Source organism: Lepidochelys kempii, chromosome 1, assembly GCF_965140285.1.
Source record: "Lepidochelys kempii isolate rLepKem1 chromosome 1, rLepKem1.hap1, whole genome shotgun sequence".
NCBI lineage: Eukaryota > Metazoa > Chordata > Testudines > Cheloniidae > Lepidochelys > Lepidochelys kempii.
Genome location: NC_136380.1, coordinates 280,125,903 through 280,146,255, shown reverse-complemented (window position 1 = coordinate 280,146,255; position 20,353 = coordinate 280,125,903). Strand labels below are relative to the sequence as shown.

The window sequence follows — 20,353 nt, the reverse complement described above, 5'->3', positions numbered from 1 at the left end:
AATAGAGACACTGGATTTATGGTTTATTACAGCATTCTATAAGCCCCCACTTAATTTCCCTCCCCCCATCATTCCCCTCCCCCCTTATGACTGGAGAGGTGTTAAGGGACTTTTAAAAGTAGATTTATGTAACAATAATTATACCAGGAAAATTGCATAACTGTTTATTTGGTGAGATGTATTGGGTTTCAAAAAAACCCAAATTACTGATGAAGGTTTTCTAACTTATAAAGGAAGCATAATGCACTAATGTCCCGCGTAACTTGTACATGTTTTAGCTGAAAAGTGTGAAGACAGTTTTGTCCATCGGGATTGCATTAGTTGCTGCCCCCCAACCTGCACATTTGAAAAGGATTGTCTTGGCAGCAACCTCCATTGCTTAGATGGCTGTTACTGTCCAGATGGTAAGTATCTAATATTGTCACACGGCATATTAACATTAAACTAATGCCTGATAACACAACTATAGTGTCATAGACTGCATGCTTAAAATTAAAAATCAGAAAAAAATTATATTTTACAAACATAAGCTTCTATTTTAGTTTTTAATATATCCATACTTTCTTTCCTCCTGCTAATGTTTTATGCATTGGTTGAATTATTATATTTTTCAAAATACAGTGCAACTATGAATCAGACCATATCAGTTAAAACTTGGGTGATCTCTTGGGTGAGCTATGCAAATATAAAAGTTACATGAGTTTTAACTATCGTATCTGAATTTTTCCTAATTGTTTTGAGTTTTCTAAATAGTACAGATATTTTATGCTGTGTTCAGGAAGATTATCCTCCTTAAAGCTAGACTCAACAAAAGACACGATGTTGGACTGTTGGGAACAGCCCTGCCATGGCAAGGCTGTGGACTATGTGACCCCCCACTAGTCTTCCATTTCAAACTTGTATGGTTCTATGGGATCATTGCGGGTATTGTACATGCACATTCAGGGTGAAATTCAAGCTGCTTCAAAAGACCTGTTCAAAGCCCTCAACCACAAAGCCCCCCTGGTAAGTCCCTTTAAACCAGTAAGTGGTGCATCTTGAGTGGGCACCTTGCTTTGGGATGAATTTAATTCAGTGCTTAATTTATAATGAAAGAGGTGCTGGGGCTCAAGCAATTAGGTGCCAGGGCTCAAACAATTTTTTTACATTCCTAACTGATGCAGCAAGCCCTGAGGTGCCAGAGCTTTGAACTGCCAAGCTTAGAAGTGTCAGGACTCATCCCTGGCACAAATTAAACACTGATTTCACCCTTTCACTGAATTGAACTTTTATGCTGCAGAGTGATCAGTGAAGCACAAGATTGGCCCAGCATTGAGGCACTGGTCTGGGATGTGGGAGATTAAGGTTCAATTCCCTGCTGTACAGTGGACATCCTGTGTGACCTTGGGCGAGTCACTTAGGGCAGGTCTACACTACAGGGTTAAGTTGACCTAAGTTACGCAACTCCAGCTATGTGAATAACATAGCTGGAGTCAATTTAGCTTAGGTTGACTTATTGCAGTGTCTATACCATGCTGGGTCGATGGGAGAAACTCTCCTGTCGACTTACCTTATGCTTCTTGTTCTGGTGGAGTACTGGAGTTGCCGGGAGAGTGATCGGCAGTCGATTTAGCGGGTCTTCACTTGGTGACCCTCTGGGTAACCCAGCATCGATCCATGGTAAGTGTAGACATGCCCTTAGTCTCTCTGTAGCTCAGTTAGGGTGGCAACTCACGCATTCCAGCACATCCAGGAACAGCATGGTCCTGCCACCTTTTTGATTCTGTCCCCACTGGTATGCTGTGCATGTGAGGTCACACCATGTAGAGCAGTGATTCTCAACATTTTTCTTTCTGAGTCTGTTTTTCTGCATATCCAGTAGATTAAAAGACAGGGCTGGTTCTGGGGGATAGCAAGCGGGACAATTGCCCAGGGTCCCAGGGGGCCCTGCAAAGTTAAGTTGCTCAGGCTTGGGCTTCAGCCCCAGGCAGCAGGGCTTGGCTTCAGCTTTCTGCCCTGAGCACCTGTGAGTCTAATGCCAGCCCTGCTCTCTGATTTATTTTGACGGACCCCTTGAAATCTGCTCGGGGCCCTGAACCTCTGGTTGAGAACCACTGATGTAGAGGACACCATTTTAAAGGGTGAGCCACCCTGCCCCCACTGGCACAACTGTGCATGCATGGTCATGGTGGGATGGGGGTAGGGATGGTGTGGCACACTCTTCAAAATGACACCCTGCATCCATGATACCAGATAAAATCATGTCTGGTTTTGTCTCAGTACTGGATAGGGGACAAACCATTTAGAATCTGGACTGTCTGACTTAAAACTGGGTGAATGGCCTGCTTTGCCTCAGTTCCCCATCTGTACAATGGGGGTCATGGAGAGGAGACGGGCACTGCTGGGATAAAATCACCCACTGAAATATCATGAAAATGGTGTCCCTGTGACCAAGTGAACATACGGAGTGAGCAGCAGAGCCCCAATATTCCTATCTTGTTTTCAGTCTTTTATTTTATTATTTTTTTTAAACAAAAATAGGTCTCGTTATGAACAATGGAACTTGTATCTCTGTGTCAAATTGTCCTTGTATTTATCACGGGAAAGCCTTCTCTGTAGGCTCAAAAATTGAACAAGAATGCAGTCACTGGTATGTAACCTCTAATCCACAATTTCCACTTTCATGTATCCGCTTGCCTATATTTAATTCATTGTATGATGTTTACCAAGTTACACTACATTTTTCAAGGCTATTCTATATCTGTATCTACAATCCGTGTTCTGTATCTAACTAGAATACAGAGAAAATGTATCCTAAATGAAGTATGAATTTGTGACATGTCTTAAGACTTAGAAAATCAATATTTTTAAAAAACCTGAACAAAAAGCATGTTCTGTGTTTTGTGCTTTATTTAGTACTTGTACTGGTGGCGTTTGGAACTGCACTGAACATGACTGTCCAGGTAACTGCATTTTAATGATTCCTATCACCAGTATAAGGATCACCAGCAATCTGAGGCTCATAGTGGATCACAAGCTAAATATGAATCAACAGTGTTACACTTGCAAAAAAAGCAAACAGCATTCTGGGTTGTAGGAGTGTTGTAATCAAGACATGAGAAGTAATTCTTCCACTTTACTCCGCACTGATTAGGCTTCAACTGGAGTCCTGTGTCCAGTTTTGGGTGCCACATTTCAGGAAAGATGTGGACAAATTGGAGAGAGTCCAGAGAAGAGCAACAAAAATGATTAAAGGTCTAGAAAACATGACCTATGCGGGAAGATTGAAATAATTGGGTTTGTTTAGTCTGGAGAAGAGAAAACTGAGAGGGGACATAACAGTTTTCAAGTACATAAAAGGTTGTTACAAGGAGGAGCGAGAAAAATTGTTCTCCTTAACCTCTGAGGATAGGACAAGAAGCAATGGGCTTAAATTGCAGCGAGGGCGGTTTAGGTTGGAAATTGGAAAAACTTCCCAACTGTCAGGGTGGTTAAGCACTGGAATAAATTGCGTAGAAAGGTTGTGGAATCTCCATCATTGGGGATTTTTAAGAGCAGGTTAGACAAACACCTGCCAGGGATGGTCTAGATAATACTTAGTAATGCTATGAGTGCAGAGGACTGTATTAGATGACCTCTTGAGGTCCCTTCCAGTCCTATGATTCTGTACCAAATAAGTGGCCCAGAAGCCGCAAAAGATAACAGAAACAGATATGCTTTAGGAGTTTGGGATGATAATAAGCAAACAGGAGAGATTAAAGAAATGGATGCAGAGAGCAGTGATTAGACCGCTGGTGTACTGATTATCTGACCATATCATTCTACTGTTACCTTATGCTTCCCCCAATCTTTTTGATGTATCCAACTGTTGTCTCTTGTCTTAGACTTCATGTTCTTTAGGGCAGGCACCATCTCTCTATTGTGCTTGTACAGTGCCTAGCACAATGGGTCCCTGATTGCAGCGTCTAGATATTATCATAATACAAACAGTGATAAGAGCACATCATAGTGGTGCTCAGCTTAATCTGCATAGAACAACAGGTTAATTTTAAGATAGGCCTCATTTCTAAGGCCTCCATTGCTTTGGACAAAGTTATTCAACACCTATTCAATAACTCCTGTACCTCAGGGACCAAGATCTCCCTTGACAGTTACATTTCATAGAAATGATAAGACTCAAAATCAAGAGGTCAAATTCATGAAAGTGGGACAGAGCTTTCCAGGCAACTGTCTCTAGACTATGGAGCTCCCGGTGGAAGGATAAGATGTAAGATGTGATACTTCACATGCATTAAATGTGGCACCAAACATCATGATGGCTAGATAGATTTAAACTAGGCTGGATAATGTGCTTGAGAATATATGGTAGGGAAATGTTCCTGCATTGCCTCTTTTCCATCTCTGACTCTATGATATGGCTATGATATGATATGATATGTGCAAATGAACATTCCTATTTATTGAATGTTATTCTTTCTCTCAAGCTGAGTGCGCCATCGTAGGTGATTCTCACTTCACAACGTTTGATGGTCGTCATTATACCTTTCTTGGGATTTGTCAGTACGTTCTGGTAAAAGGCACTGGGAAAGACAAATTCACAATCACTTTACAGAAAGCTCCATGTGGTCAGGTAAGGTCACACTTGAATTTGAGATGATAAATGGGTACATACAAATTTCAGGTAATCTTAAGTAGCCAGCCAAAGTAAATTAACCAGGCATGCTTAGTAGTAATAATGTCAGAAATAAAATTGAAACAGTTTTTCTGCTTTTTACATTGAGGAGCTAAATATAGTTTGATCATGATCTGTGTTTTATTTCAATTACTGCTGTTGGCCTTTGTAAAATTAATTGCTGCTTTTCTGGGATTAAGTCAACAGACCTTTTCATTCATGCATGATTACACAGGTATCTACATATTTGGTTACAGCCTGAGCAGGTGTCTTAGACAGAAAAACAGTTTTACTGACAGGACTGATAGGTTTAATATACTGCCAGACAGGTAAAAGAGATTTCTTAGCAGCCTGAGACACTTAGTGGTTATTTTATAGGATATCACATTCCTTGGAACAGTATGTTTAAAAAATCCACAAAAATATTAAAACACCCATCAATATCAGTTTGTGGCTGAAGAGTTCAGGATATGTTATTGGTCTGAGTTAAGAGCAACCTCAACTTTTCATTTCATTCTTTTTGAAAAAGTCAAATACTTGACAGTATTTTAACATACTTTTGGATGAACAAACTGATATTTAATTCAGTGTTAGTAAAACACTCTTTGTATCTTTCTGTCTGTTGATAAAATTCATTTTCACTCAGAATCTCGACCATGCCTGCATCCAGTCTGTAACACTAGTTCTTGAAGATGATAGGAGTAAACAAGTGACTCTTACCAGGGATGGTGAAATCCAGTTTGGCCCTAGCCAGGGTTTTAACTTCAATGGTAAGAAAAACATGGATTAGAGTTCACATTCTTGCCTTCATATTTTCTAATGCTTTTTATTATACTTTTGTACAAGTAAATAATTCCTTGGGAGACCCAAACCATGAAAGGTGCTAACTACTGTTAAAAGACTTAACCTTCTTAATTTTAATAACCTATGGAATGCTGTGTATACTTTAGAAATACTTTATGTAGGGGTGGAGAATCCCTGGGTTATACTCCCAAGGACACCTACAGAAGTCAGCCATTCTGATTTTTTTGCAGGATCGTCTTGATGCTGAAGGGATGGTCCTTCTTAATTAAAGTTTCTTGGAACATGTTGCAAGCCAAAATGCAAATGAGGCACAATTTGGTTTAATGGCATCTGCATCGGTTTGAGAGCTAAGAATGCTCTGATACTCTGTTGACTCTGATACTAATTTGCTGTGTGACATTGGGAAAGTTAGTTCACCTTTCTGTCTCAATTTCCCCACTTTTAAAACTGTGAAATAATATTTACCTGCCTCGGAGAGTTGTTCTGAGGATTAACTAGTGAGATTCTAGTGTCTCGGAAGTTAAGGTTGAAGCTAGCATCTGATTATGTCCACTTCTCAGACAAACTTGTTAAGATGTTTGTGAATATGTATAAGTAAGTTAGTTGGTTCGGGAGGAAACCCCTCAGCAGAATATTTTAATTATCAAAGACAAATATATGAGGCAAGGAATTCAAAAGTCAAGATGATGCTTAAAAAAAATCCACCCCGAAACATTAAAGCTTAAGCACAGGAAAGTTTGGCAATGTAGTTAAGAAGCTCTACCTTTTTAGCCTCACTACCTTGTGGAACATCCTTGTAAGGTACATATTTGTCTATGACAAATATCTTGGTATTACAGCCAGGATATATTATTAAACCCTGGATAGCTGGGTGTTTTGGCTATCAGCTAGGAACATTTTAAAGTCTTATACACTGAAGTGTTTTGTCTGAAGCTGTAGGCATCTTAAATCATTTTCACTGCAGTTATGCAAAATAATGTTATGTAAATTAGCTGCAAAGGTATACTGCGTTTAAGATGTCTGCAACTGCAGGGAGCCCAACCACTATGGATAATAATTGGATACAATGATTGTAAAATTTCCATTGCCCACTATAGGGGTTTTATTAGGAAGGTGGACTGGGTCTTGGATCGGGCTTTTGGATCAGTCTTCCTTCTTCCCAGTGCTGGCTGACTTTCCCCCAAGTCATGATCTTCCACAGAAGTACAAGATGCTGACTTTCTATGTCTTCTTAGTTGAAAGATCTCTGCCTAAGCAGGTGTCTCACCTATATTCAGATCCCAGAGACTTTAACCCTCCCTCCTTTGGTTGAAGGACCCATCTCTATCAACTTTCAAGAGCTCTGTTCCCTTGTCTGTCTAGTGGTGGATGCCAGAGATGGCGCCTGTCTTTGCTTATATCTTCCAAAATTCAATGACCTTATTTCAAGAGGCAGGGTGACCTCATGCTATTCTTCCCTTCTTGTGGTCTTCCCCTCCCCCGTAAGTAAATGGGGTTTCAATTGTTTTGAGTCCACCATGCTTGATTTATATAGGAGACAAGTGAATAGCTGCGACCTCCCCTCCTGTCTGGGAGAGGCATGTTTCTCCTTTTGTTTGGACATAGGCTGTAAAGCTTAATACCAATGAGTATCCATAATTCCTTATATGGTGTTAATACATACATTTTACAATGCTATTAATCACTGGTGTGTCATAGGCTTTCATAAAACACCTCACTCGATACACTTATAATACTGTAATATTGTATACAATCTGTTGATTCAGTTGCTTATCACTTAAGGTTCAGGCCCCCTGTCTTTATATCCCAGATAAAGTTTTTCTTTTCTGCTGGAAGCTATCTCCTCCCTCCACTTAATAGTTTAGTTTAACTAATATGTAAATGGGCCTTCCTTGTCTCTGCCTGACAACAGGGCTGGTCAGAGAAGCAAATACATATTCATTTGTCTAGGGAAGACCTGTTTGCCCACTCCACCTGACATGCAGGGTTTAAACAGCATATATCCATAACTCTTAATGCACACCACGTACATATATTGCACAAGAATATTAATGATTAGTGAGTTATTAATTTTCCAATGGAAAATTACATGACACCTTATAGATACCGATTATAACCATAGTCAGTTGGGCGTAGTGAGTATGTCAGGCCTGAGAAGAGTTGCTGACACAGAGTAGTGAACCACAGTTGGGCCCGTCATAGTGTGGTACACAGTTGTCTCCATTAGTTTTGGTGCAGGGTGGGCAGGGATATTTGGAGTGTTCTGAGGTTGTGTACAGTCCATTAATTGCATTTCTATACTTTTTCAAAGTTTTTTGTTTGTTTTTAAAGTTGAAACATTTAAAACCATAGGGCTGGTTTCTGTATGGAAATATTTCAACCAAGGAAAAATGACTTACATTTTTTTTTCTGTTATGTGCAGGGGACATTGAAATTCGGAACCTGTCTTCTTTGTTTGTGCAGCTGAAAACTAGATTTGGTTTAAAGATTCAATTTGCTAAAGATGGGGAGAGACTATATATACAAGTCAATACCAGCTGGAAAAGAAGAACACTAGGTCTATGTGGAACTTTTAATGGGAACTTAAGAGATGATTTTCTGTAAGTTTGTTTTATATATGTCTAGATTGAATTTAATAACAGGTGAAATATTCAGATAAATTTAACCAGTTGACACGATCATTTCACTAACACTTTCATATTCTGGTAAACCAATCAGTCAAAAACACTTGAGTTTAATTACAAGAATCTCAGCTACTTTCTTTTTTAACATTGGTTCACTCAATACCCTATGCGGTGGTTATTTTTCTGTCAAGTTCTTAAGAATCAAGGTGTTTGTGATCCCCCGCCCATGAGATGCATCAGTTTTACAGAGACACAATGTTATCTGGTGATTAGAGAAGGAGCCTGGAAGTCAGGATCCCTAATATGAAATTCTGCCCTATTGAAGTGAATGGAAAAACTCCCTTTGACTTCAGTGGGATGAGGATTTTACCTCTGGACTGTATTATGTGTAAAATAGTGATTATAACTTATCTACTTCACAGTGAAATTGCTTAACTCACTAATGTCTGCAAAGTGTTTTGCGATGCTTGGATGCAAGACAATATATAAATGTAAATGATTATTTATGACAGTGCAATCATAGAAAAAGAACTAGAGATTTATGTAATATACAGAATACATTTAATATATAGAATATAGCTGTATTGTGTTTCTCTAGTTTGTATTTAAAATGTAGGCTCTGAACTGATCAAGGGATTGTTTTAGTCTGTGACATCTTGTCTGTGATTTGAATGGGCAGAGGTCAGATCTGTGTCTGCCAAGATCATGATCGCGCTGTTATGTTTGCCAGAGAGCATATTAGTTAACATACTTATCATTAGTCAAACAGAAAAAATCCATTGAGCAGCTTGGTTGAGTTTAGCAGCATCTTTATCCTCTCTGCTAGATTTAGTGACAGCACTCTACAGGAATTACTACAGGGGTTTCAGAGGACACAGAGATGATTCATTCCCAAACTGAGTAAAGCAAATATTTAACAGAAGTCAGGTTTTGTATCGTTGTTTAACTCCTTGGCGCCGGAGGTCAGATTTCCTTGCATGAAGTCCAGTGCTGGCAACGGATTTACTGGGAAACACCAGCACAAAAGGATTAACAATTTCTTTATTTCTTGGTTGTATTGGGGTTGCAGCATCAGGAAGGTAGTGAGAAGTCCAGGTGATGGGATCTTGACTCATTTAATGGCTCTCTGTTGGTGGGATGAAGTTGGCATACTCTTACCAATAAATAAGATTCCCTCTATTCGACATTGGTGAGGCCTCATCTGGAGTACTGTGTCCAGTTTTGGGCCCCACACTACAAGAAGGATGTGGATAAATTGGAGAGAGTCCAGCGAAGGGCAACAAAAATGATTAGGGGTCTAGAACACATGACTTATGAGGAGAGGCTGAGGGAGCTGGGATTGTTTAGCCTGCAGAAGAGAAGAATGAGGGGGGATTTGATAGCTGCTTTCAACTACCTGAAAGGGGGTTCCAAAGAGGATGGCTCTAGACTGTTCTCAATGGTAGCAGATGACAGAACGAGGAGTAATGGTCTCAAGTTGCAGTGGGGGAGGTTTAGATTGGATATTCGGAAAAACTTTTTCACTAAGAGGGTGGTGAAACACTGGAATGCGTTACCTAGGGAGGTGGTAGAATCTCCTTCCTTAGAAGTTTTTAAGGTCAGGCTTGACAAAGCCCTGGCTGGGATGATTTAACTGGGAATTGGTCCTGCTTCGAGCAGGGGGTTGGACTAGATGACCTTCTGGGGTCCCTTCCAACCCTGATATTCTATGATTCTATGATTCTTTTGCACATTCATTTTTTTTTTGTAAAACATTTTGTTCTCATTTGATTTATGGATTAAATAGGATTTTTTTTTTAACAAAGGAAAACAGCCTTTCTGTGACCATACTGACTTATTTCTTGACCATGGCATGGCAAGAAACTACTCTGTAAATCACTGTATGCCGTCCTCCTTTTTAAGAAGATTAACATGTCATCTGTGTATTGAATCATGTTATTCCTGGTATTTCCTGGTAGCTCCTTTGCATCCAAACCATCAGCACAGGGCATCAGAGCCAGGAAAAATGCAGTATCCAATACTGCTACCATTCTCCCTTGATTTCCAAACACTTTATTGCTTGATTTCTTTCCTTAAATGTTATTAGGATTGGCACAACTTTAAACAAGAAGAATCCTTAATCACAAAGGTTATCCTTTCCTCTTTCCTTTAGTCCTACTTCTATACCTGGGATCAGCAACCTTTGGCCCGTGGCCCACCAGAGTAAGCTCCCTGGCGGGCCGGGCCGGTTTGTTTACCTGCCGCATCTGCAGGTTCGGCTGATCGCGGCTCCCATTGGTCGTGGTTTGCTGTTCCAGGCCAATGCGCGCTGTGGGAAGCGGCACAGGCCGAGGGATATGCTGGCTGCTGCTTCCTGCAGCCCCCATTGGCCTGGACCGGCGAACTGCGGCCTGTGGGAGCTGCGATCAGCAGAACCTGCTGACGCGGCAGGTAAACAAACTGGCCCGCCCCGCCAGGGGGCTTACCCTAGCAGGCCACTTGCCAAAGGTTGCTGATCCCTGTTCTATACCTTCCTGAAAATCCTTCAAACTCTATCACAATTCTTTATAGAAAGTAGATTTGTTTGACATATTGAATACGAAATTAAAACATCATTGAGAACTGGCTATTTGTCAGCCTTTTTGATACTTCACTAAACACGTGAGTTGTAGCAGTGGCCAAATTCTGCTCTCACTCATGGCTCACCAAATGAATGCAGTTGCTTCGGGTTGAAGTGAGGTTAGACATTTCTGCATCAGTAAAATATTAGCTGAAGCTGAACCTGACTTTTATTATACCTTTATGAAGGCTAAAAAATGTGGAGACTGCTTGTTTGAATGGTGAATTTGCTTACATGTTTGAGGTTCTTTGACTTGCTGAGCCAGTAGAGACAGCAGGACTCATTTTGATTCATTTTCTCAGAGGAAGCAGCTTAAGTTTATATGCATGTCCACAACAACAGTTAGTGTCTGTTACTTAGGTTGGGGCTTGGGCCCTGGGGTTACCTTGGCTATCACAGGCTAGAGTTTATGGGTCATGTGATTGCTCCAGCAGCTGAGGAGCTAATGAGAGAAACTTTTATTTTAAAAAGTTAATGCCTTTGAATATGTTGTGAAAAAGAATATTACACATTTTATACTTAGACCTGGACTTTGTCCTTCCTTTTAAGATCATTTTTTTACAAAGTGATTTGATTTGCATTTAATAATAAAATTGGTCAGTTATGCAACGTTTTTCTTTTTAAAGACAGGCATAAACATAAACAAATTCCCGTTGAAATCCACAAAAGTGTACTTTAAGGGTAGATTTTTTTAACAGCTCTCCACTTTGTCAAAACTTGTCTCCCTTGATGTCAGTAATAAAGCTGACTTCAAAGGGAATCAGGCCAACACTGAATGCTTTTGAAAATCCCTCCCTAAATTTATATTCCATATTCTCAAATTGTCATTCTTTTTGTACTGTGTTGGATTTTTCTGGTTCAAAATCCATACATTGGATTTTTTCTGGTTCAAAATCCATGCAAGTGGCCCAGTGGTAGAGCAGGTCTTAGGAGACTTTGGTTCTATTCCCAGGTCTTCTACTGGCCTGTGAGGTGATCTTGGGCAAGTCACTTCACCTCTCTGTGACTCAGTTTCACTATTTGTAAAGTGGGGATAATGCTACTGCCCTCCTTTTGTAATGTACTTAGAGATCTACTGATGAAAAGTGCTAAATAAGAGTTAGTGGTTGTTATTATTTGCTGGAGCAAGCCTGACAAATGGAGGCAGGAAACCCGAAAGAGGATTCATCTCTCATATTTGTTTTCTTGGTTTTAATGTTATAAAGAATTTATAAGACAGAGTTGGCAAAGATGTTATAAATGTTTGTAATAATGCAAAGAACACTGGACAGGCCTTGATTAAGTATACTTAACTTTCCAAAATGTTTATGTACCTATACCAGGCACACTGAATAGACATTATACTTTCAAAGGTAGTATTTGCCAGTTGTAAAGGAAAATGTTTTCATGAGAGTTCTGTTCATTTCATTCCTTTACAAAGATTCTGAAACAAAGTGCAGAGACAGGGTAATTCCACTGTGGTGTGGAATCAATGGATGTGCAAGAGAGATCTGAACAAATGCAAAGACAATATTAATAACTAGTCTATGTGAGAAGCCCTTCTACCAGGCAGTGCTGACCTTTTGCTTTATCTTTCCTTCTCCCTTCAGTTCTCCAGCAGGGATGATTGAAGGAACCCCTCAGCTTCATGCCAATGCATGGAAGGTTTCCTCAGCTTGTTTTGCGCCTGTCAACGTTCCTGTGGTTGATCCTTGCAACGTTAATCAACAAAACGGTATGGTCCACTTTTGGAATTTTGATTTAGATTTATCTTAACCACATTACTAGAGCAGGATTTTGTTCTCTCTATGCTGCCTGAACGTCATTGTTCCTTACAGATTATCTGTGGGTATTAGTGTAACTTCAGTTTTAGACACACACTGATTTTTTTTTTTTTTTGCAAACCCTTTCCTTTGGTGTGTTTAATGTCCTTAATATACAAACTGAAATAACTATTGGCATATGCAAAGGTGATTACTTAATTTTGGATGTGCTTATGTTTCCTTTTAAGAAATATAAGCATGTTTTGCAAATTTGAAGGCTGTTAGGTCTCCTCTCTGATACGCATGTGTAGCTCACAGGGGTTGTGCCTTATCCCCAGATATAATTTGGATTTAGTATTTTTAATGTTTTTGGGTATAATCTTCAAGTCCTTAATCAGGCCTTACCTCCACTGAAACCAGTGGAATTGAGCCCTGAGTAAAGACTACAGGACTGATCCCAGAATAATCTTCAACTTTTAGGAAGCTAGTGAATCCTAAGGCGTTTTACATCTTCAGGGCTGGGCAGTTTTCTAGAGTGCTGTGGTTATCTGTGGCCAATGCAAGGGGGCCACTTTAGGACTTTTGTTTAGAGTCATCTCCCCAATTCCCCCCAAGATACCCTCTCCCTTCCTCTGGCCTGCCTGAAAGATTGCCCTGCCTCCCTCTGCTGTCAAGTTCCACCCCCTGTTTCATACAGGAAAGCGGTATGGGTGGATGATGCAGAGCAGCGGTGGTGGTTGGCGATGGATGCCATCTAGTATAGCACACAGAAGGACAGTGGTGTTGATGTGGCTGGCTGGGGAGGTGGTAGCTGGAAAACAGGAAGCTTGTTATCAGAGAGCTGAGCCTTCCTGGCAGCTCCAGGACAGACTACAGGAGGGTTTAAGAGGTGGGAAGGCTCAGGGAGAGGTGTGGTTGGTGGCAAGAGACAACAAAGATCTGAGTTTGATTTGCTCTTAGCCTTCATATTTGAGTTCAAAGGACAAGTATCGTCATCTTTAGGAATCCAAGGATCAAAGTACTGTAGAAGAGGTCCAAGTGCAGCAATAAGCCACATGTGGTGGGCTGGCATAGGTCTCAGCCATGCAGTTGGAATGGTCATCTGTGGTCTTTTCTGTGGCAGCTATTCCACCATGTAACAGCCAAGCATCCAGTCACCTGCTTCTCCCTGTTTCTGTTAATGCCATGAGATAAAATGAATGAAAGCATGAGACAGGCTCAGCATCAAAGCAGAAATAATGGAGCATTTTGTGCCACATAAGAATTTCAATGGGAAGGCCAGCAAAAAGTCAGTAACGCCAGGAAGCACTTTGTGGCATATGGAGAGAGCAGTAGTCTTGGAACGTTTGTGTCCCGAAGCTCCAATTTGTAATAACTGCCCAGCCTGCATGTCAAGAAAAGTTTGGCCATTGCAACCCCCCAAAACTCTCAATGACTTTCTTTACGCTTTTGAAATGTGTTCTGTTTCCATTTACATGTTTCCTTCAGCTCAATATAGATTTTTATTTAGTTAGGTATTTTTATTGAAGCAAAGTTCATTGCTGAAATATTTACGTCAGTTACAAATAACAGTATTTTATGGAACTACTTTATGTAGAAGCTTTTATTGCACAGTTGTATGAATTGGTGTGTTGTTGATACTCTTTGCTATTTATTTTTGATTGCTATATTATCATGAGTACTGCCAAAAAAGAAAATGTTGCCTTCCCTTAGTTGGCTATGCATCCCACTGTGATATCATCAATCAAGAACTTTTTGCTCCATGTCACCCATACGTCAGTCCAGGATTATACTACCAGCTGTGCCGTTTTGATGCCTGTAAATGTGGAAGCAGCTGTTTGTGTAATGCACTTGCACACTATGCCTATATCTGTGGCAAGCATGGAATTGCTATTGATTTCAGAGCTCATGTTTCATACTGCGGTGAGTAACATTTGCAAAAGAAGAATAGTTTTAGAAATGGGGAATGATGAGAAATTCTTTGAAATAGAACAAATCTTTGCTTTGCATCAGAAGCTAGAATCCTGCTTTGGGATGTTGAAACGCAAACATAATGCACAGCAGCTGCAGCTGCAGTGCCTAGGGTGTCACTTTTTGGAAGAAGGGGAAAGTGGTCACAGTGTGATATGGAAGGTAGAGCAGGGACTTGAATCCAGATGTTTCAAATCATTGGCTAATACCCTAACCACTGCATCATTCTTCCTCTCCCCTAGAAACTGAAATATATTTAATATACTTTGAAACACACAGACTTTTTCAAGGGTTTTTCTTAACAAAAAGGCGTCCTGAGTTTAATCATTTAAAGCCTCAAAATGAGTGAAGTCAAGAAATTTCTAACACACTTGAAATCAGAGTTGGGCTGAGGTTTAGCTGAGAATCACGTGACTAAACCCCAGCACATCTCTGTGGCAATTTGGGACAGTACATCTTACTGTGTTATCTCACACTGTCATAAATGTATCTCAGTGTATTTATTGCAACCTCATAAGATGATGATGTTTCCCCCTTAGCTCTAGTGTGCCGAAGTGGTATGCTGTATCATCGGTGCTCTTCTTTTTGCGGACACTCCTGTTCTTCCCTTTCTGCCCCGCATGTCTGTAATGACGACTGTGCTGAAGGATGCAATTGCCCTGATGGAAAATACTTTGAAGAATCAATCAACTTTTGTGTGCCAGTGTAAGTCATATTACATTGTTTTGAATATACCGTGTTTGTCGCTTTGCAGCAAGACTTAAAAACAGAACTCTTTCTTGCATCTCATTTTGTGTTCCCCTTTCTCCACCACTATTACTGAACCAGTTATTGGCTGCTGATAGTGTAATTGGTGATGGATGGCCAACAAGACAAGTGATTTACTGGTTCAGTGTCAGAAAATTTAAAGTAATGCACATTGGAGGGAAACATTTAAACTACACGTACACCTTACAAGGTTCTAAATTAACTATATCAGCTCAAGAAAGAGACCTCAGTGTCACTGTATACAGCTCATTGAAGACCTCTGTTCAATGCACAGCAGCAGTCAAAAAAAGCTACAGAATGTTAGAATACATAAGGAAAGAGATAGCAAATAATATAAAACTATCATAATGCCCTTATATAAATCAATGGTGTAGCCTCTCCTGGAATACTGTTTGCAGTACTGGTCACCCAGTTTTAAAAAAAGATTTTGCAGATCTGTAAGTGGTTCAGAGAAGAGCGATGAGAATGTTCAAGGTCATGGAAAAATTCTCATATGAAGAGAGATTGAAAAGATTGGGATTGTTTACAGTAGAAAGGAGACAAATGAGAGGCGATGTGATAGAGGTGTATCAAATAATAGAGAAGGTGGATCTTTAACGTCTGTTCTCCATTACACATAACAGAAGCCCAAGGAGACATTCAATTAAATTAAAAGGTGGGAAGTTCACAATCAATAAAAAGAAGTACCTTCACACACAGAATGTAATTAACTGTGGAACTCATTACCACAGGAAGTCATTGAGGCCAAGAACTTAATAAGATTCCAAAAAAAGGACTGGAAGTTTATATGGTTATCAAGAATATCCAGAGTTGTTACAATTAATGACAATAACAGTTTTGGAAAGGACAGCAAACCTTTTGGTTTTAGCCAATCTCTACCTATTAGAAATCAATGTGGGAAGCTGATTACCCCACAGCTGCTTTCTGAGTGGCTCTTATACTGTCTTCTGAAGTGTCTGGTTCTGGCCACTGTCTGACAGGATACTACACCAGATGAAACTTGAGTCTCTGATTCAGTATGGCAATTCCTATGTTCCTAAGTCAGGCTGCATCCTGCCTTACTCATCCTGTAACCAGGAAGAAAAGCTACTTTCTGTGAGGCTGCAACACACAGAAACAGCAAATAAGTAATTTGAAGATCATTACAGGATATGAGTGAAATCCTGGCCCAATTGAAGTCAATGGCAAAATACCCATTGACTTCAATAGGGCCAATATTTCACCCCTTAATTCTTGCCTTAGGTTAAGCTTGCACTGTAAATATAAATAAGCAGGTCAGTTAGAGAATTAAACTGCGTGTTTATCCAACTTAGTTAGGATCTGAAGAGTAAATATCCTTATATCCTATTTCATATAGTTTTCATACCCATATGCATAAGCTTTGTTTTCACAGATCTAGCTGTCGTTGTTATTACAAAGGCAGAACCTTCCAGCCTGGGGAAATCCTGCCCACGCAGTCAGGCTCCTGGTAGGTTTTGGTATTAAGTGTTTAATCTTTGACTCACTCAGGCCCTGATCCTGCTAGTAGAATTGTATGAACAGACCCCTATGCCTGTGTGGTTCTTAATTCAGAATCAGGGCCTAACTGCTTCAAGATCCGTGTTTATTTCAATGTTGGAAAAGGAAATCTTGAAAGAAACTGGATTTAATATATTCTTAATAAAGAACTCATAAACCCAAAGAAACAATTCATCCCACCACCACTCAATATTCGCCACTCGCCCCAACTTCACCGTGCCCCATTGCCCCCTACTTGCCACAACCCATCTCACCCTGCAGCCCCTCCCAACACTCCTCAGTCACCCCACAGCCAGCCAACAACTCAACCTCACCCATCTCCTCTGGGATTTTCTTAGCCACTCAAAGTTGCCCTTTCTTCCCTGTGTCCCCCCGGCTCAGCCCTCCACTCCCATTCTGAGCTCAGGTGGCTCCTCCTGATCCTGGCTGTCCAGCTCCACTTGCTTCACACTCACTTGGCCCCATTCTGCTCAGGTTTGGTGTGGCTGCCAAACTTCAATAAGTGGTGTTGAGAGACCCAGGGTTTAGGCTGATCAGTTGGGTGTGGCCGCCCCCCTATTATGACAGAGAGGTGGCCACGCCAAACTTCAGTGAATGGGGTGTGACCCAGCGCACTAGGCCGCAATGCTGCTGAGGTTTGGCTCCGTCATGACAGGGGGGTGGCTAGGCCAAATTTAAGCGAGTGGTGTTGCACTGTTGTGCTGATTAGTCCCCCCCACCCCAGTTGTCTCCTGTTATTTCTCAAAAATGGGGGCCTATGCACATGCACAGTAGGCCTGTATCACATTACCAATACCCTGAGACACCCAGTTCCTGAATCAATATAAATAAGTTACACACAGAATTGTGGACAGATTTAGATTCCTAAAGTTTAATGATCATTTCCCTCTTGATTTAGATTGTTTAAATTAGGTAGTGTTTTTGAGTGCTATATAATTGCTAAGTTGTTTTCTCACGTACACAGCAGTTGTGTGATTTATTTTTTCCTGGAATAAAGATGGTTTGTTTTCTTTACACCAGCCAGTGTTTGAATGGAACCATGAAATGCACTGAAACTGCTACAACTGCAGGTGATTTATATTCTTGTCTTATTTTACAGTTTCACAGGAAAAATATTTGCTGTCAAGTATTCATTCATTTGCTTTTTTATATTCATATACATCTCATCAGATGCTAAATATCACCACTATTTATGACAATTATTTTTTCAGTCTAGAGTTACTTATCTTGATCTAACTGACTTTCAATACAACTTGTATTCCTAAGTCACTTAAGCAGAATTTTTAAAGGCACCTCTTGTAAGACATAGGCCACAATTTTCAAACATGGGTGCCTAAAATTAACCCCCCAAATTCCATATTAAAACATCTAAAGGGAAGAAACCTGATTTTCAGAGGTGCAGAGCAGGTGAAATTTCAGTTGGATTTCTGCTGGAATTTGTGAGTGTTCAACACCTCTGAAAATCAAGCTACTTTATTAAGGGCTGATTCAAAGCACACTGAAGTGATTGGTAATTGACTATAATAGGCTGTGGAGCAGGTCCTTGGTGCCTTGCTTTAGATGCCTAACTTTAGGCACTGAAGTTTTCAATTTTGGACCTTAGTTAATAGATATTCTTAATGAAATAATTACATAGAATATAAACAAAAATGCAAATTTTCACTTTAACTGCAGTTGAACACATACAAAACGCATTTAGTTTAAATAGTATATTTTATTAATTACAATATTTTTAAAAATAAATTGTGAACTAAAAAAATTAGAAACTTTCAGTGCAAAGGAGAAGCTGATCTCATTCAATTTGCATTTTACATTTGAAGTTCACACGTGCCCTGAAGGAAAAATATACTATGACTGCAGATATTCAGTGCCTGGCTTACCAGCAGCTGGTGTGAACTGTGAGATCTCCTGTGCAAACCTTGCCATGAACTTCACCTGTGTGCCATCACCTCCATGTGCAAGTGGTTGTATCTGCCCCCCAGGGTAAGTGTAAGTCAGAGTGTTTAGTAGAGCCAGAGGGACAGGAATACTTTTCCTCCACAGGGACCCCCTGCATACTATCTTCTTTTTTTTCTTCAGATAGTTCAATTCGTAAATTGCCTTCTTCTGTTTTGCTTGCAAACATTTGAATCTATCATGCTGTCTTTTTCCTGGGATGTAAAATAGTGATTGTCATGCTTACCTGAATAGCTGTATCACTGACCCTTTCTGTTATCTCTGTGAGTGCACCCCCCCACAGGTGCTAGGCCTCATGCCTTACCTTTTCTTCACAGAATCCTGCTGCTCTCCCAATCTTAGATCAGGTCCCAGGCTACAGGACCCTGTGCATCAGCTGTGTGTACCCTAACTAGTCTGACTGGGAAGCTAATATAATAAATATATTTATTTAGCAATAGGAACAAAGCATAACATAAGAGTAAAGGATTTTAAAACAACAAAAGGTCTCCATTTATTTCTGCCTCCCCTAGAGCCCTAGGCAGGCCAGTCTTACCCTCTGGGGGATCTGTCTGGTGATCTCCGCAAGAGGTTGAGCCAGAGCATCAAAGAAAATGGTTCTTGCGTTGTCTCTCAAGTGTTTGGTGCAAAATGTATATCCAGATCCACTCCTGCCCCCCTTCTTGGATGCATTTCTTGAAAATCATGCTATTGAATTAACTCAACATACGGATGCAATACACATCACAATATGCTGGTCACAATACAGTATTAATTGTACAGGCAGTTCCAAATCTGCCACACTGACATACAGTTGATATATGTGTACTACAGATAGAAAATGATGTGACTCTGTTTACCTGTTTTAACCACCATAATCCATCTCAGATTGTGTTGGATGAAACTGTGATGATAAACATTAAAATCTTGGTTGATTTAGTTAAAGATTAAGCATTCACTTTGTTGCATGGAAAATAAATTCATATTTAGTGCATAATTAGTGGGAAATTATGTTTCTGTATTTCCTTGTACTGTTCAGGCATGCAGGGGTCAATTTGCTTTTCTAGTCCAAAGTCAGATAGAATAGAATAGTGTTATCTCCAAAATATGAGGGTTAGAAATTATTTCTGTTTTTACAGAAAAAAATGTTATTGATATCCAGTTTAGATGGAGTGGGACTTAAAGAAAGTCCTGGGAAGGTAACAGACTTATTATAGATTTGCAATTGTAAGGCACTAGTACTAGCCTCAGTTGATATAGTCAGGTGTTAGGAAGAGATGTTGAGGAACAAGAAATAATAATGAACAGAGGCTAATCTTTACCCCTCCTTCTAATTGTGAACAATTCTGTTTAATTTTTAAAAAGAAAACCCCATTATTAAAGACTTTCTCCCTGCCATTGAGTTAAAGAAAACAATAGACTAGTTTTATATCTTATGTGACTGAAGAACCTCTTAATGTCAACTGGCAAATGGGTACAAGAATATCCTGATTCTGGTATGTATGTTCTGGTCTCAAAGGAAAGCCCATGTCACACTGGTTATTAATATTTTTGTGAAATATAAGTGCAAGTAGTATGAAAGCAGTAATGTGTGTGTGTGTGTGTATACATACATACTGAAAAGTTTTAAAATCTTTTCTAAGGTACTGGTCACCATCAGATGTGCAAAATAGCTTTTCTATCAGATAAGAGATATGTGTCCATCTGTCTGGTTGTTTAAATGTAAATTTAAGTATTGTCT

General features: G+C 40.0%; 1 protein-coding gene across 1 annotated transcript in view; it reads left to right on the top strand.

Annotated features, from left to right (window-relative positions):
• The window catches only part of OTOGL (otogelin like), a 129,159-nt gene that overhangs the window by 20,548 nt on the left and 88,258 nt on the right, over positions 1-20,353 (top strand). Inside the window, exons 12-23 of the mRNA XM_073338544.2 lie at positions 279-404; positions 2,521-2,629; positions 2,896-2,942; positions 4,464-4,609; positions 5,298-5,421; positions 7,878-8,055; positions 12,268-12,392; positions 14,134-14,343; positions 14,931-15,096; positions 16,553-16,627; positions 17,698-17,747; positions 18,498-18,660. Of these exons, the coding sequence (XP_073194645.2) occupies positions 279-404; positions 2,521-2,629; positions 2,896-2,942; positions 4,464-4,609; positions 5,298-5,421; positions 7,878-8,055; positions 12,268-12,392; positions 14,134-14,343; positions 14,931-15,096; positions 16,553-16,627; positions 17,698-17,747; positions 18,498-18,660 (1,519 nt within the window). The remainder of the gene's footprint in view (positions 1-278; positions 405-2,520; positions 2,630-2,895; positions 2,943-4,463; positions 4,610-5,297; positions 5,422-7,877; positions 8,056-12,267; positions 12,393-14,133; positions 14,344-14,930; positions 15,097-16,552; positions 16,628-17,697; positions 17,748-18,497; positions 18,661-20,353) is intronic.